This window comes from Salvelinus alpinus, chromosome 29, assembly GCF_045679555.1.
Source record: "Salvelinus alpinus chromosome 29, SLU_Salpinus.1, whole genome shotgun sequence".
Lineage (NCBI taxonomy): Eukaryota > Metazoa > Chordata > Actinopteri > Salmoniformes > Salmonidae > Salvelinus > Salvelinus alpinus.
Window position 1 is genome coordinate 10,117,370 of NC_092114.1, and position 18,474 is coordinate 10,135,843.

At 45.9% G+C, this 18,474-nt stretch overlaps 1 protein-coding gene across 1 annotated transcript in view; it reads right to left on the reverse strand.

The window, feature by feature from the left end:
• csmd2 (CUB and Sushi multiple domains 2) overlaps positions 1 to 17,262 on the reverse strand; it is an 899,615-nt gene extending 882,353 nt beyond the window's left edge. Inside the window, exon 1 of the mRNA XM_071373664.1 lies at positions 16,326 to 17,262. Coding sequence (XP_071229765.1) covers positions 16,326 to 16,542 — 217 coding nt within the window. The 5' untranslated portion in view covers positions 16,543 to 17,262. The remainder of the gene's footprint in view (positions 1 to 16,325) is intronic.
• Positions 17,263 to 18,474: the final 1,212 nt, after the last annotated feature.

Here is an 18,474-nt window from a genome sequence, read left to right on the forward strand (position 1 = left end):
TGGCCAGATGTGGCAAATTCAACCAGCTGGCTAGAATGTGTATCTCCATCAACAACTTATACTCAACAAACATCTACCTTTTTCTCCACTATTGACTTTCTTTAAAGCAAATCCTCACATCGCTTTTTTTTCTAGCATCCTCCTCTTTCCTCTCCTCCTCCTCGTCCTCCTCCTCCTCGTCCTCCTCCTCCTCGTCCTCCTCCTCCTCGTCCTCCTCCTCCTCGTCCTCCTCTTTCCTCTCCTCCTCCTCGTCCTCCTCCTCCTCGTCCTCTTCTTTCCACTTTAATCCATGTTTGTACAGCAATCATTTCCTTTCCTGTTGCCTTCCCCCTCCTTACTTATCCTGCTCTCTCATCCTTCTAAGCTCTAAAGACTCTCTATTCATGGTTGCACCTCCGTCACTCGGTCGCGTCATGCCATTGTTACGGACGTTCTGCTCTCTGCCATAACGGTGCTGATGCCTAGTCGTTCTGATCAGGGGCTAACGACGGTCTCATTTACACCGTAGTGCCTGGAAATACATTGCCGTTGCTAAATTATGGCAAATATTTTGCAGGAGACAACTACCTCATCATTATCATGTCATCACATTTACTTTAGAAAAGGCAATGTTGACCTTAGCTAGTAAAAGTTCGGCAAACGTAAGTTAGCAATGCTAACATTAGCGGGCTAAAATCGATCTTAGCGTGCTAGCTAAATGTTGTACTGCATCTAATGTTAATCTGGTGGCATAAAGATGATGACAAAAGGTTTTCCTTCTAATAATTTGCCTTCTTTAGAAATGTCATTGTATTTCCAAACAATTGTAATAAATAATCTTCATCAACGTCCACTGACAACGCATTGAAGATTACGCTCTCGGGCATCAGTCCTGATACGTTCAAAACAATAGTGTGATGAAAGGAGCAATAGTTCCTGTGCCTCCAACAGATACACACACACACGCACGCACACCCACACGCGCACACACACACACACACACACACACACACACACGCACGCACGCACGCACGCACGCACGCACGCACGCACACACACACACCACACACACACACACACACACACACACACACACACACACACACACACACACACACACACACACACACACACACACACACACACACGTGGTCATGCACGCCTCCAACTCAATCATCAAGTTGGCAGACAACGCTACAGTGGTCGGCTTGATTACCAACAACGACGACACGGCCTACAGGAGGAGGTGAGGGCCCTCGGAGTGTGGTGTCAGGAAAATAACCTCACACTCAACGTCAACAAAACAAAGGAGATGATTGTGGACTTCAGGAAACAGCAGAGGGAGCACCCCCCTATCCACATCGACGGGACAGTAGTGGAGAGGGTAGTACGTTTTAAGTTCCTCGGCGTACACATCACGGACAAACTGAAATGGTCCACCCACACAGACAGCGTTGTGAAGAAGGCACAGATTCGCCTCTTCAACCTCAGGAGGCTGAAGAAATTCGGCTTGTCACCAAAAGCACTCACAAACTTCTACAGATGCACAATCGAGAGCATCCTGTCGGGCTGTATCACCGCCTGGTACGGCAACTGCTCCGCCCACAACCGTAAGGCTCTCCAGAGGGTAGTGAGGTCTGCGCAACGCATCACTGGGGGCAAACTACCTGCCCTCCAGGACACCTACACCACCCGATTTCACAGGAAGGCCATAAAGATCATCAAGGACAACAACCACCCGAGCCACTGCCTGTTCACCCCGCTATCATCCAGAAGGCGAGGTCAGTACAGGTGCATCAAAGCTGGGACAGAGAGACTGAAAAACAGCTTCTATCTCAAGGCCATCAGACTGTTAAACAGCCACCACTAACATTGAGTGGCCGCTGCCAACATACTGACTCAACTCCAGCCACTTTAATAATGGAAATTGATGGAAATTGATCAAAAATGTATCACTAGCCACTTTAAACAATGCCACTTAATATAATGTTTACATACCCTACATTACTCATCTCATATGTATATGTATATACTGTACTCTATATCATCTACTGCATCTTGCCATCTTTATGTAATACATGTATCACTAGCCACTTTAAACTATGCACTTTTATGTTTACATACCCAACATTACTTATACCCTACATTACTCATCTCATATGTATATAATATACTCGATACCATCTACTGCATCTTGCCTATGCCGTTCTGTACCATCACTCATTCATATATCTTTATGTACATATTCTTTATCCCTTTACACTTGTGTGTATACGGTAGTAGTTGTGGAATTGTTAGGTTAGATTACTCGTTGGTTATTACTGCATGGTCGGAACTAGAAGCACAAGCATTTCGCTACACTCACATTAACATCTGCTAACCATGTGTATGTGACAAATACATTTGATTTGATTTGATTTGAAGCAGGGGAATGCGGATGGACGTGCCAAGTCTCGACGGGTCTCGACGGGTCTCGACGGGTCCTGATTGAGGCTGGTGAATCAAGGGGCTGATTGCTGACCAGCCGTAGAAGGCCCATAAAGCTGCCAGGAGGTCTGCTAGAACCAAGAAGGCGGTATCCCAGAAGCCCAGAAGGCGGTATCCCAGAAGCCCAGAAGGCGGTATCCCAGAAGCCCAGAAGGCGGTATCCCAGAAGCCCAGAAGGCGGTATCCCAGAAGCCCAGAAGGCGGTATCCCAGAAGCCCAGAAGGCGGTATCCCAGAAGCCCAGAAGGCGGTATCCCAGAAGCCCAGAAGGCGGTATCCCCGAAGCCCAGAAGGCGGTATCCCCGAAGCCCAGAAGGCGGTATCCCAGAAGCCCAGAAGGCGGTATCCCAGAAGCCCAGAAGGCGGTATCCCAGAAGCCCAGAAGTTTTCCCAGAAGGCCAGAAGGCGGTATCCCAGAAGCCCAGAAGGCGGTATCCCAGAAGCCCAGAAGGCGGTATCCCAGAAGCCCAGAAGGCGGTATCCCGGAAGATGTCTCCTGGAGGAGACTTGGTTTATTTTCTTCTTCTTTATTGGTTTAAAGAAATACCCTTGAATCTGAGGTAGCACACTTGTGTCCGTGTCTGATCTGTATAAACTTCTAGATCAAACCCCCTGGTCTGCCACACACACACACACACACACACACACACACACACACACACACACACACACACACACACACACACACACACACACACACACACACACACACACACACACACACACACACACACACACACACACACACACACAAAGAGACACTACAGAATACACACACACACACAAAGAGACACTACAGAATACACACACACACACAAAGAGACACTACAGAATAAACACACACACACACACACACACAACCTCTACAGAACACACACGCACACAACCACTACATAACACACACACAACAGACACACACAACCACTACAGAACAACACACACACACACAGAACACACAACCACTACAGAGCACACAAACCAGGACCATATTATCAGTCAGCATGTGTGTATGCACTCATCCCTCTCTCTTCCTCCCTAACTTCCTGCCGCTCCATCCTTCCCTCTCTCTGGGGGGTATGTAAGAGGAAACACACGATGTAGTCTTATAGAAGAGTGTGTTGCAGTGTGTAGGATATCCTGTCTGTTTAGCATTCCATACCTCTCCATGGTAAATAAACAGATAAAGCCAACGCTGTTTATATTTGTTCCTAATGATTATCAGGGAGAGAGAGAATGAAGGAATCCACAGAGGCTCACAGCCAATCAATGAGAGGGAGGGAGGGAGGGAGGGAGAGAGAGAGGGAGAGAGAGAGAGAGGGAGAGAGAGAGAGAGAGAGAGAGAGAGAGAGAGAGAGAGAGAGAGAGAGAGAGAGAGAGAGAGAGAGAGAGAGAGAGAGAGAGAGAGAGAGAGAGAGAGAGAGAGAGAGAGAGAGAGAGAGAGAGAGAGAGAGAGAGAGAGAGAGAGAGAGAGAGAGAGAGAGAGAGAGAGAGAGAGAGAGAGAGAGAGAGAGAGAGAGAGAGAGAGAGAGAGAGAGAGAGAGAGAGAGAGAGAGAGGAGGGCAGAGAAAGAGAGAAATTAGAAAATGACAGAGCAATGACGACCCCCTAAAAACGACTCAGTTTTGCCATTTGACTGTGCATAAGTGGTCGTTACGGCCATACACCCCTAAAGCTGTGTTTCACATGCCCCCGCCCGTCCCCCCCCCCCGCCCGTCCCCCGTGCATTATTATTTTCCAGCCCGCCAGAGAGTGCCTTGCATTGGGCGTTACAGCTGTGCTAATAACGCTGGCTGAGCTATCTGTGGTGCTGAACCAAACTGCAGCTCTGTATCTCGGCCTCCGCGCCACTGAGACCGACCGCTCTCCGCGGTCCTGAAACGCCACTCTACCTCTGCGTCAGTGAGGGAGCTAAATGCCTCTATGCATACAAATGAAGGAAAAGAACACATGGCGCTCTCTCCTGTAGCGCTGCGTAGGGAACAGGCGACGCCACTGTGTCATTTGTGGACACACGCGACCAAGGATACACGAATACGTTATGCCTCTCTATATGTCAATCTAAAATAATACGCTTTGAGTCAATGCATTCTGCCACCTCTATCGATGGACGCGTGGATGATCCCAGCATGGAGGGGTGAGGGGAGTGTGCTCTGGTCCTGGTTTGTGTGCTCTGTAGTGGTCGTGTGATCCATAGCATAGGTGCACCTCTTTGAAGGTAAAAATAAAAACAAAAAAACGGTTGATTTCATCCTAAGAGGTGCTGGGAGAGCCTTGTATACGTAGGAGGAGGTGTAGTTGGTTGTCTGTGTGTTTAGAAAACTCCAGAGATGTGAAAGCAGGTGTTAGACTCAGACTTAGAGAGACCACACTGACAAATGTAAGTGTCTTGTGACTGAGTGAGGAGACAACTTCCTACACACAGAGCTGGATTAAGTAATCATAACCCCCCCCATTGTTGACGAAAAATCCCTTTGTAATAAAACTATAGGAATATTTGCTAAAACCGTAAGAATATTTGCTAAAAACCATAGGAATATTTGCAATGTGGCTACAGTTGAGGCGTTTGAAGTATTTCCACACATGGAGAACATTTGTTAGTAGGGTCACACTAAAAAATGTGCCTTTTCAAAACACATGTATTGCAAGTCTATGTAATTTACAGTTGAAGTCGGAAGTTTACATACACTTAGGTTGGAGTCTTTAATTTAAAAACTCCACAAATGTCTTGTTAACAAACTATAGTTTTGGCAAGTCAGTTAGGACATCGACTTTGCGCATGGCACAAGTACATTTCCAACAATTGCTTACAGACAGATTATTTCACTTATAATTCACTGTATCACAATTCCAGGGGGTCAGAAGTTTACATACACTAAGTTGACTGTGCCTTTAAACAGCTTGGAAAATTCCAGAAAATTATGTCATGGCTTTAGAAGCTTCCGATAGGCTAATTGACATCGTTTGAGTCAATTGGAGGTGTACCTGTGGATGTATTTCAAGGCTTTTTTCCCCCATCGGCTCTACAGACAGATTCGTTTTCTCGTATCAGCGACAAGCATTAGCACTCATTTGCTTTCCAAACTGTTCATTTTATCCCGTGATTATATTTAGAAACATACAAAAGGCAAACAGACAGCCGCAACCAAACATAGAAATATAACCCATAGATGGCGGTTCCCATTCCAGCCAAGACTGGCAACCATAGAAATATAACCCATAGATGGCGGTTCCCATTCCAGTCAAGACTGGCAACCATAGAAATATAACCCATAGATGGCGGTTCCCATTCCAGCCAAGACTGGCAACCATAGAAATATAACCCATAGATGGCGGTTCCCATTCCAGTCAAGACTGGCAACCATAGAAATATAACCCATAGATGGCGGTTCCCATTCCAGTCAAGACTGGCAACCATAGAAATATAACCCATAGATGGCGGTTGCCATTCCAGTCAAGACTGGCAACCATAGAAATATAACCCATAGATGGCGGTTCCCATTCCAGTCAGGACTGGCAACCATAGAAATATAACCCATAGATAGCGGTTCCCATTCCTGTCAAGACTGGCAACCATAGAAATATAACCCATAGATGGCGGTTCCCATTCCAGTCAAGACTGGCAACCATAGAAATATAACCCATAGATGGCGGTTTCCATTCCAGTCAAGACTGGCAACCATAGAAATATAACCCATAGATAGCGGTTCCCATTCCAGTCAAGACTGGCAACCATAGAAATATAACCCATAGATGGCGGTTCCCATTCCAGTAAAGACTGGCAACCATAGAAATATAACCCATAGATGGCGGTTCCCATTCCAGTCAAGACTGGCAACCATAGAAATATAACCCATAGATAGCGGTTCCCATTCCAGTCAAGACTGGCAACCATAGAAATATAACCCATAGATGGCGGTTTCCATTCCAGTCAGGACTGGCAACCATAGAAATATAACCCATAGATAGCGGTTCCCATTCCAGTCAAGACTGGCAACCATAGAAATATAACCCATAGATAGCGGTTCCCATTCCAGTCAAGACTGGCAACCATAGAAATATAACCCATAGATGGCTGATCCCATTCCAGTCAAGACTGGCAACCATAGAAATATAACCCATAGATGGCGGTTTCATTCCAGTCAAGACTGGCAACCATAGAAATATAACCCATAGATGGAGGTTCCCATTCAACTCAAGACTGGCAACCATAGAAATATAACCCATAGATTGCGGTTTCCATTCCAGTCAAGACTGGCAACAATAGAAATATAACCCATAGATGGCGGTTCCCATTCCAGTCAAGACTGGCAACCATAGAAATATAACCCATAGATTGCGGTTTCCATTCCAGTCAAGACTGGCAACAATAGAAATATAACCCATAGATGGCGGTTTCATTCCAGTCAAGACTGGCAACCATAGAAATATAACCCATAGATGGAGGTTCCCATTCAAGTCAAGACTGGCAACCATAGAAATATAACCCATAGATGGGGGTTCCCATTCAAGTCAGGACTGGCAGCCATAGAAATATAACCCATAGATGGCGGTTCCCATTTCAGTCAGGACTGGCAACCATAGAAATATAACCCATAGATGGCGGTTCCCATTCCAGTCAGGACTGGCAACCATAGAAATATAACCCATAGATGGCGATTCCCATTCCAGTCAAGACTGGCAACCATAGAAATATAACCCATAGATGGCGGTTCCCATTCCAGTCAAGACTGGCAGCCATAGAAATATAACCCATAGATGGCGGTTCCCATTCAGGTCAAGACTGGCAACCATAGAAATATAACCCATAGATGGCGGTTCCCATTCCAGTCAAGACTGGCAACCATAGAAATATAACCCATAGATGGCTGATCCCTTTCCAGTCAAGACTGGCAACCATAGAAATATAACCCATAGATGGCGGTTCCCATTCCAGTCAGGACTGGCAGCCATAGAAATATAACCCATAGATGGCGGTTCCCATTCCAGTCAGGACTGGCAACCATAGAAATATAACCCATAGATGGCAGTTCCCATTCCAGTCAGGACTGGCAGCCATAGAAATATAACCCATAGATTGCGGTTCCCATTCCAGTCAGGACTGGCAGCCATTGCTAGTGTACCCATGAGTTTAATAGTCAAATTGCCAGGGTTAGATGTTACCAACCCCTTCTACGGATTATACATCTATGGCAACGATTCAACAAGCTGTGTATTTTGGCGCGCATCCTGTCTAAACTGCGTCCTTGCCGACTGTAGGCAACAGGCAACTGCCAAAATAAAGGAACCGCTTGGAGTAAATGAGGGACGTAAACTTTATGTTATTGTGTGGGGTGCATTTTCCTGGCATGGTTTACGTCCGCGTGTAGAACCTATTGAAGCTGTTCTGGCAGCTCATGGTGGCCCAAAACCCTTTTAAGACAATGTGTTTCTTGTATTTGTTGTTATTTTTTGTTGAAACTATTGATCATCTAAACGATTATCTCCGTTGTATTTATAAACATTAAGATAAAAAAGAAATATATATATATATATATATGGAAATATTTGTATTTTATTTTTTATTTTGGCCTCTTGGGTCTCCCACGAACCTGGGCCCAAGGGGTTCAGCCCCAGTAAGCCCCTGCATTAAATACAGCACTGTCCACACACACACACACTTACACAACGCAAGTGTGTAGGCTATGTCAACTTGGGCGTGAATAACTAACAGCACCCCACTAAAAGATGACATCAGAGGTAGCAGTGCTAGCATGACAACAGAGGCTTCCTGCCCTGTCACCATGAACCCCCATTATGTTACAGCCCATTGTATCATGGCCAACACACACGGACAGCGCTACTTCAAGATAGCCTAAAGATGAGCTTGATTAACTAACTGGATCCGGAGACCGGTGAAGGTAGATTCAGAAGAAGCCTGAAGCGAGACAAAGATGAAAGGTGATGCTCTTGAAGGCGGGTGGGCGGGCGGGCAGGTGGGTGTATTGGCTTGATTATCTCATGCGCGAGGGGAGTAACCAGTGATCTCGTCAAGTTGGCGCGTCAGAAACACACAGAGCTGGCTGATCAGTGGGACATCATCTGTAATGATTCTGATCTGTGTCTCCCTTTTACCTCCTTCCATCTCCTATCCTCCTCTCTCCCTCCGTCTCTTCTCCCCAGTTCTATCCATCCTCGTTGTTCTGTTTAGCCTGTACAGTCCCCTCCTCCCCTCTCCTCTCATCCTCCCATTGCTTCCATCCCAGGAAGAAATTAATAAAGGTTGATTATCTTATTGAGCCGGGGGTCCGTAGAGACCGTGGTATTGAGCCGGGGGTCCGTGGAGACCGCGGTATTGAACCGGGGGTCCGTGGAGACCGTCGTATTGAACCGGGGGTCTTTAGAGACCGTGGTATTGAGCCGGGGGACCGTAGAGACCGTGGTATTGAGCCGGGGGTCCGTAGAGACCGTGGTATTGAGCCGGGGGTCCGTAGAGACCGTGGTATTGAACCGGGGGTCCTTGTGGAGTCCATGGTATTGAACCGGGGGTCCGTGGAGACCGTGGTATTGAGCCGGGTGTCCGTAGAGACCGTGGTATTGAACCGGGGGTCCGTGGAGACCGTGGTATTGAACCAGGGGTCCGTGGAGACTGTGGTATTGAGCCGGGGGTCCGTGGAGACCGTGGTATTGAACCGAGGGTCCGTGGAGACCGTGGTATTGAACCGGGGGTCCGTGGAGACCGTGGCATTGAACCGGGGGTTTGTGTGGACCATGGTTGTATGTGAGGTAGGATAGAGCACTGCTGTTGTTGACTCGTCTCAATATAAATGAGTATCAGAAACGTTTCAGACCTTGTCATCATATAGGCCACGGGCAAGAAGAACGGAGCTTTAGAAACAGATGAAGTGAATTGGATGTCAGAAAATCAATAGCTTGGTAAAGACAAAACTGGTCAATATAAATACAGGCCTATCCAATTGTGTTACAGTCTTCAAAAGGTGTCATCTTGTAAGAAAACACACAAGGCTTCAGTTCCATCGTCATCGTATTGGGGCGGCAGGGAGCCTAGGTGGTTAGAGGGGGAGGCAGGGTAGCCTAGGTGGTTAGAGCGTTGGACTAGTAACCAAATGGTTGCAAGATCGACTCCCTGAGCTGACAAGGTAAAAAATCTGTTGTTCTGCCCCTGAACAAGGCAGTTCCTAGGCTGTCATTGTAAATAAGAATTTGTTCTTAACTGAGTTGCCTAGTTAAATTAAAATTAAAATTTGACAAGGGCTTCTATCACGGTTGTTTTAACCACGACCAACAGGCTTATTCAAATGAAATGGTATTTTACTGGCATGGGAAAAGTTATGTTTACATTGCCAAAGCAAGTGAACTAGATGGTGAACTTAAGCACAATAAGCATCCCATGACATACGCCTTACATGTGCCCAACTTATCACTTCAAAAACACCAGTAACGGTATTCGTCTTGTTTTCTCTCCAATAGTCCAACATTTACATGACATATGGGCTGCAAGCATACAGGCTGTAGCTGGATACAGAAACCCACTGTCTCCACTGCTGGTGTGATGTGATGTATGGAGAGAGTTAGACTCTGTGATGTATGGAGAGAGTTAGACTATGTGATGTATGGAGAGAGTTAGACTCTGTGATGTATGGAGAGAGTTAGACTCTGTGATGTATGGAGAGAGTTAGACTCTGTGATGTATGGAGAGAGTTAGACTCTGTGATGTGATGTATGGAGAGAGTTAGGCTCTGTGATGTATGGAGAGAGTTAGACTCTGTGATGTATGGAGAGAGTTAGACTCTGTGATGTATGGAGAGAGTTAGACTCTGTGATGTATGGAGAGAGTTAGACTCTGTGATGTATGGAGAGAGTTAGACTCTGTGATGTATGGAGAGAGTTAGACTCTGTGATGTATGGAGAGAGTTAGACTCTGTGATGTATGGAGAGAGTTAGACTCTGTGATGTGATGTATGGAGAGAGTTAGGCTCTGTGATGTATGGAGAGAGTTAGACTCTGTGATGTATGGAGAGAGTTAGGCTCTGTGATGTATGGAGAGAGTTAGACTCTGTGATGTATGGAGAGAGTTAGATTCTGTGATGTATGGAGAGAGTTAGACTCTGTGATGTATGGAGAGAGTTTGACTCTGTGATGTATGGAGAGAGTTAGACTCTGTGATGTATGGAGAGATTTAGGCTCTGTGATGTGATGTATGGAGAGAGTTAGACTATGTGATGTATGGAGAGAGTTAGGCTCTGTGATGTATGGAGAGAGTTAGACTCTGTGATGTATGGAGAGAGTTAGACTCTGTGATGTATGGAGAGAGTTAGACTCTGTGATGTGATGTATGGAGAGAGTTAGGCTCTGTGATGTATGGAGAGAGTTAGACTCTGTGATGTATGGAGAGAGTTAGACTCTGTGATGTGATGTATGGAGAGAGTTAGACTCTGTGATGTATGGAGAGAGTTGGACTCTGTGATGTATGTAGAGAGTTAGACTCTGTGATGTATGGAGAGAGTTAGGCTCTGTGATGTATGTAGAGAGTTAGGCTCTGTGATGTATGGAGAGAGTTAGACTCTGTGATGTATGGAGAGAGTTAGACTCTGTGACGTATGGAGAGAGTTAGACTCTGTGATGTACGGAGAGAGTTAGGCTCTGTGATGTGATGTATGGAGAGAGTTAGACTCTGTGATGTACGGAGAGAGTTAGGCTCTGTGATGTATGGAGAGAGTTAGGCTCTGTGATGTACGGAGAGAGTTAGACTCTGTGATGTATGGAGAGAGTTAGACTCTGTGATGTATGGAGAGAGTTAGACTCTGTGATGTATGGAGAGAGTTAGACTCTGTGATGTATGGAGAGATTTAGGCTCTGTGATGTATGGAGAGAGTTAGACTCTGTGATGTACGGAGAGAGTTTGACTCTGTGATGTGATGTATGGAGAGAGTTAGGCTCTGTGATGTATGGAGAGATTTAGACTCTGTGATGTATGGAGAGAGTTAGACTCTGTGATGTATGGAGAGAGTTTGACTCTGTGATGTATGGAGAGAGTTAGACTCTGTGATGTACGGAGAGAGTTAGACTCTGTGATGTATGGAGAGAGTTAGACTCTGTGATGTATGGAGAGAGTTAGACTCTGTGATGTATGGAGAGAGTTAGACTCTGTGATGTATGGAGAGAGTTAGACTCTGTGATGTATGGAGAGAGTTTGACTCTGTGATGTATGGAGAGAGTTAGGCTCTGTGATGTATGGAGAGAGTTAGACTCTGTGATGTATGGAGAGAGTTAGACTCTGTGATGTATGGAGAGAGTTAGGCTCTGTGATGTATGGAGAGAGTTAGACTCTGTGATGTGATGTATGGAGAGAGTTAGGCTCTGTGATGTATGGAGAGATTTAGACTCTGTGATGTATGGAGAGAGTTAGACTCTGTGATGTATGGAGAGAGTTTGACTCTGTGATGTATGGAGAGAGTTAGACTCTGTGATGTACGGAGAGAGTTAGACTCTGTGATGTATGGAGAGAGTTAGACTCTGTGATGTATGGAGAGAGTTAGACTCTGTGATGTGATGTATGGAGAGAGTTAGACTCTGTGATGTATGGAGAGAGTTATACTCTGTGATGTATGGAGAGAGTTAGACTCTGTGATGTGATGTATGGAGAGAGTTAGACTCTGTGATGTATGGAGAGAGTTGGACTCTGTGATGTATGGAGAGAGTTAGACTCTGTGATGTATGGAGAGAGTTAGGCTCTGTGATGTATGGAGAGAGTTAGACTCTGTGATGTATGGAGAGAGTTTGACTCTGTGATGTATGGAGAGAGTTAGACTCTGTGATGTATGGAGAGAGTTTGACTCTGTGATGTATGGAGAGAGTTAGACTCTGTGATGTATGGAGAGAGTTAGACTCTGTGATGTATGGAGAGAGTTAGACTCTGTGATGTATGGAGAGAGTTAGGCTCTGTGATGTATGGAGAGAGTTAGACTCTGTGATGTATGGAGAGAGTTAGACTCTGTGATGTATGGAGAGAGTTAGGCTCTGTGATGTATGGAGAGAGTTAGACTCTGTGATGTATGGAGAGATTTAGACTCTGTGATGTATGGAGAGAGTTAGACTCTGTGATGTATGGAGAGAGTTTGACTCTGTGATGTATGGAGAGAGTTAGACTCTGTGATGTACGGAGAGAGTTAGACTCTGTGATGTATGGAGAGAGTTAGACTCTGTGATGTATGGAGAGAGTTAGGCTCTGTGATGTATGGAGAGAGTTAGGCTCTGTGATGTATGGAGAGAGTTAGACTCTGTGATGTATGGAGAGAGTTAGACTCTGTGATGTATGGAGAGAGTTAGGCTCTGTGATGTATGGAGAGAGTTAGGCTCTGTGATGTATGGAGAGATTTAGACTCTGTGATGTATGGAGAGAGTTAGACTCTGTGATGTATGGAGAGAGTTTGACTCTGTGATGTATGGAGAGAGTTAGACTCTGTGATGTACGGAGAGAGTTAGACTCTGTGATGTATGGAGAGAGTTAGACTCTGTGATGTATGGAGAGAGTTAGGCTCTGTGATGTATGGAGAGAGTTAGACTCTGTGATGTGATGTATGGAGAGAGTTAGGCTCTGTGATGTATGGAGAGATTTAGACTCTGTGATGTATGGAGAGAGTTAGACTCTGTGATGTATGGAGAGAGTTTGACTCTGTGATGTATGGAGAGAGTTAGACTCTGTGATGTACGGAGAGAGTTAGACTCTGTGATGTATGGAGAGAGTTAGACTCTGTGATGTACGGAGAGAGTTAGACTCTGTGATGTATGGAGAGAGTTAGACTCTGTGATGTGATGTATGGAGAGAGTTAGACTCTGTGATGTATGGAGAGAGTTGGACTCTGTGATGTATGGAGAGAGTTAGACTCTGTGATGTATGGAGAGAGTTAGACTCTGTGATGTATGGAGAGTTTGACTCTGTGATGTATGGAGAGAGTTAGACTCTGTGATGTATGTAGAGAGTTAGACTATGTGATGTATGGAGAGAGTTAGACTCTGTGATGTATGGAGAGAGTTAGACTCTGTGATGTATGGAGAGAGTTAGGCTCTGTGATGTATGTAGAGAGTTAGACTCTGTGATGTATGGAGAGAGTTAGGCTCTGTGATGTATGGAGAGAGTTAAGCTCTGTGATGTACGGAGAGAGTTAGGCTCTGTGCTCTGTAGAGATCTACTAGCCAGTGTAGTGTGAGGCTCTGGTGCCGCTCCATGGGAAGACGGGGTAACTGCTGCTGGTGGCTGGCAACACTACGGGGGGAGAGAGAGGATGATAGTAATGATACTGTTTCTTCAGAATAACCTTTATGAACCGCTTTTGAAGGCCAATATGACACGGTTGAGCTGTCGTTCTTGGTATTTTACAATACGCTGGTATTTCATCATACGAAACACTGCTTTTGGAAATGGGGGGGGGGTGGGGGGGGTCATGGGAATAGGCTGTGTGTCTGTCGTTACTCTTCACTCATCAGAGAGTTGTAACTTCTCCATTTGAAAAAAAAATAGCACTAGAACTATCCACATCACTATATCGTCAATCCACATCAAGCGGGAATATAAACCGTTGGTTTGAGAATCCACCAATTGAAGGTATTGATGGAGAGTAGGCCCATGTTATTCAAAGTGTGTCAATGATGGTGAAGGATCGTAAGGACAAAGCTAGTGATCTAGCTTGAGGAAAGCTTGAGAAGTTGGGGGCTGAAAGCTATCTAGACCTGAGTCATAGAAATACAATAACATAGAATCATTCCTATTCTATGATCTCAGGGATGTGATTACATGCAGAGGAAGTGTGTCATAAAACAGCTAAGAAATAGAGCCATCCTCGTCCATTGAGCACCACACATCCACAGAACACCCAAAGAACACCCACAGAACATCCACAGAACATCCACAGAACATCCTCAGAACACCCAAAGAACATCCACAGAACATCCTCAGAACATCCACAGAACATCCACAGAACATCCACAGAACATCCACAGAACATCCACAGAACACCCAAAGAACATCCACAGAACATCCACAGAACATCCTGAGAACATCCTCAGAACATCCTGAGAACATCCTCAGAACATCCTCAGAACACCCTCAGAACATCCACAGAACATCCTCAGAACACCCTCAGAACATCCACAGAACCAGCGGGCAAGGCAACGCTAGCGTTGGCCAAACTGGACGTATGGTGGTAAATTAGGGGGCATGTTGAAATCCAATCGTCGATATGAACTGAGGTCAGTGTGCATGTCCCTCGGTCTGTCTCCTCTCTAGATCGGAGCGATTTATATGACAAAGCAAGATTTATGATGATACGATGCAAAACAGGCAGATTTATTGATGAGTACACTAAAACGGCCATGCAATGCATTAATTATTGTGTTATAAGACGTGTTGTATAACAACCCACTGTGGAGCATGTGACTGGGGTGCATCCCAAAATGGCACCCTATTCACGATATAGTACACTATTTTTGATCAGAGTCTTATGGCAACCTATTCCCTATATAGTGCACTACTTTAGACCAGAGTCCTATGGCACCCTATTCCCTATATATAAGTGCACTACTTTAGACCAGAGCCCTATGGCACCCTATTTCCTATATAGTGCACTATTTTGACCATAATCCTGGGCACTGGTCAACAGTAGTATAGAGAAGAGGGTGCCATTTTGGACAAATCTTATATTTAACTGACCGTCTAAACTTCCACCCTCCCGCCATCCTTATCTCCCTCTATAAATAGTCTCCGTGTCCATAGAATCATGATGCCAAGCCAGGCACTGGTAAAACACTGGGATTGTCATCGTGTCATTTCAAATGTCTATTGCAGCTGCACAGTCCACAGCTGTGAACAATGTAAAGGGTAGTTGGGGAGACTGTTGTCCTGTTTGATCACCTAACAGACTGACATAATACTTAAATAACAGGCTATCAATCACGTCTGACAAAGAAGAGTGAGCTATTGTCATCAGATGTGAAGACTAATTTGTTGAATGCCGAGAGGGTAGTTGGGACACAGTTGCCCTATATGTCAGCTGTACATATAATTCAACATAAACATCATAGTTGTGCTTGAGTCCGTGTCAAATGTAATTGTGTAAATGTCCCCCCACCCCCCCCCTCAAGCATACACACACACACACACACGTCTGGATTTCGTACCTAAACAATAATGTTGAAAGTTTCCTGATATAATCAGCACCATGGACAGCCAAGGGACAATAAGCCATTCATTTTACCTTGAGGAGAACGTATGGGCAAATCAAAGATAACCATACTTTTAGGCGAAGTTAAACTATCTGTGAGATTGTTCAAAATAAGAGAACGATAAGAAAAAAGGCCCAATACACATAATTACATAATGACATACAGACGTTCAGCCCGCACTCGCGTAAACCACCTACACCGATTCACTGGCGTCTCACCACCCGAATCAAGTCCCCAACGCCGAGAGAATTACCCCGTTCTGACTGACAGTTACACGGTTCTATCTCTCCCCCCGCCATTATCATTCTTAGCCTTCTTTCCATAAAAAAAAAACACACATTCGATTAATGAAATGCGGTGCTGCTCGTGTCCACAGAACACGGAGTGAGACACCACGGTAAAAGCTAGGCTGTTCTGAGCATTCCACTGTGTCAGAAAACACGGAAATCCACCCACACCCCACATCATAATGCTAACGGTCCCACTTGGAATGAAAAGGGACATGCACTGCCGTCTAAATGGGTAGTTTGGTATTCTGGCAGTCAGCGGGACTAATGTTGCGGCTACTCTCTCCGTCGTTTATTTCATATCAAACACATCGCAGCAGCAACAGCAGCAGCAGTTATAGGAGGGGAAACTTACCCTTAACGGAGGCTGAGGCTGCCAGTAGCCCCATAAACAAGAACACAAGCCGGCTCCAATGGTGCGCTGCTACTCCTGCCTTCATTAACGCAAAAATCCGTATTCCGTCCACTTTCCTTGGCCAGGTCCTGGTATGCCTGCTAATACATCTGCATGCTGTCCTCCGAACGTGCCCGGTAATGTGTCCGGTTCCGTCCCGGTTCGAAGAGGCGGTCATGGCAGGTGTGGTTTTATTTCGGTTCGGGGGCAGCTGGCACGTTTTAAATGACGGGTTCAGAAATAAGGTTTACTTGATGGTGGTGTTTGGCGCTGAGAGAAATCCCAATGCATCGAGGCTCGGCACCGACAACAGGACTGAACCATGTCATGCGGACCGCGGGGTTAGCAGAATCTATCTCACAGGAGGAGGATTCTCACACGGAGAAGAAGAGAAAACCCCAGAGCCCAGTCAGTCCAGGCGGGGGGGGGGGAAAGCAAAGTGGTGACTTATCTACCCATGAGAAACATTCACACAAATCCCTCGTCCACTCCAAATGTTAGATTCGATTCGAGAGGATGGATAAAAACGAGAGATCCTTATTTTTTTTTACCCTTTGCCCCATGGGGCTTGTGCTGGTGTCGATGGCGCGTCTTATTTATTCCCAGTTAACAAGCAGCATCATCACCAATGTCGATAATCCACATTTCACAGGTCCGTGGAATGCAAGAACGCCGTAGAATAACGGAGAAGAATACAGGTTGTCCAAAATCCACCAAAACGATCCCTTTTCAAAAGTTCCCAACTCGCAAGATATTTGAAATCATCTTGATGATTTGAGAAATTAATGGATAGTGTATTTCCCGTAGCCTAGGCTATTGCAGCCTTCCTAAAGCGGTACAGTATAGTAGGCTACTGTCTCTATCTCTGGTCTTAACGCCAAGAGTCGGACTGCAGACCTCCTCCCACTCTCTCTGCACCTCTCTCTCTCTCCGTCTGCCCCCCCTCTCTCTCTCTCTCCGTCTGCCCCCCCTCTCTCTCTCTCTCCGTCTGCCCCCCCCTCTCTCTCTCCGTCTTCCCCCCCACCCCTCTCTCTCTCCGTCTGCCCCCCTCTCTCTCTCTCTCCGTCTGCCCCCCCCTCTCTCTCTCCGCCTTTCCCCCCACCCCTCTCTCTCTCCATCTTCCCCCCCTCTCTCTCCGCCTTTCCCCCCACCCCTCTCTCTCTCCATCTTCCCCCCCTCTCTCTCCGCCTTTCCCCCCACCCCTCTCTCTCTCCATCTTCCCCCCCTCTCTCTCCGCCTTTCCCCCCACCCCTCTCTCTCTCCATCTTCCCCCCCTCTCTCTCCGCCTTTCCCCCCACCCCTCTCTCTCTCTCTCCATCTGCCCACCCCCCTCCCCCCCCCCCCCACCCCACCCCTCTCTCTCGTGCGCGCGCGCTCTGATCTGTCTCGCTCGCTCTCTCTGGGAATGAGGAATTCCACTTCGCAGCAGTCCAAAAAGTGCCTAATCTTCCTGAAGCTGGTTGAGAGAATGCCAAGAGTGTGCAAAGCTGTCATCAAGCCAAAAAGGGTGGCTACTTTGAATGATATAAAATATATTTTGATTTGATTAACACATTTCTTGGTTAGTACATGATTATAAATGTGTTAATTCATAGTTGTGATAATTCTACAATGTAGAAAATAGTTTTAAAAAATAAAGAAAAACCCTTGAATGAGTCGGTGTGTCCAAACTTTTGACTGGTACTGTATATATATATATATCCTTTTGGGGGGGAGGCAAACACTTCAAACCTTGTTTCTTACCATGTATTTTCCTGACTGTCCTCTTTGCCATTTATTAACGTGTGATTCAATGATTTCTGTGGACTTTACAGTAGTAAAGGCCAAAATCTATTTATCAAATTATATTTTTGGGATACCTAAAGGGGTCCTAAGTCAAATTAGCCCCCCCCCCCCCCACCCTTCTCCCAACGTCTTGGACTCTAAGGAATAAAAGGTGATAAAGAACAACATAATGTGCAGAAAACTAATCTCAAACACAACATGTGGGAAAGGAGAGGGAGAGGAGCAGTGGCGACCAGTCATTCAGTGCAGGTGAGGCAGAGCCCCACATTTCTTTGTTTTTGTGGGACTTTCCTGTTTTGCGTGTTATTTTGGTATTCATACGTGT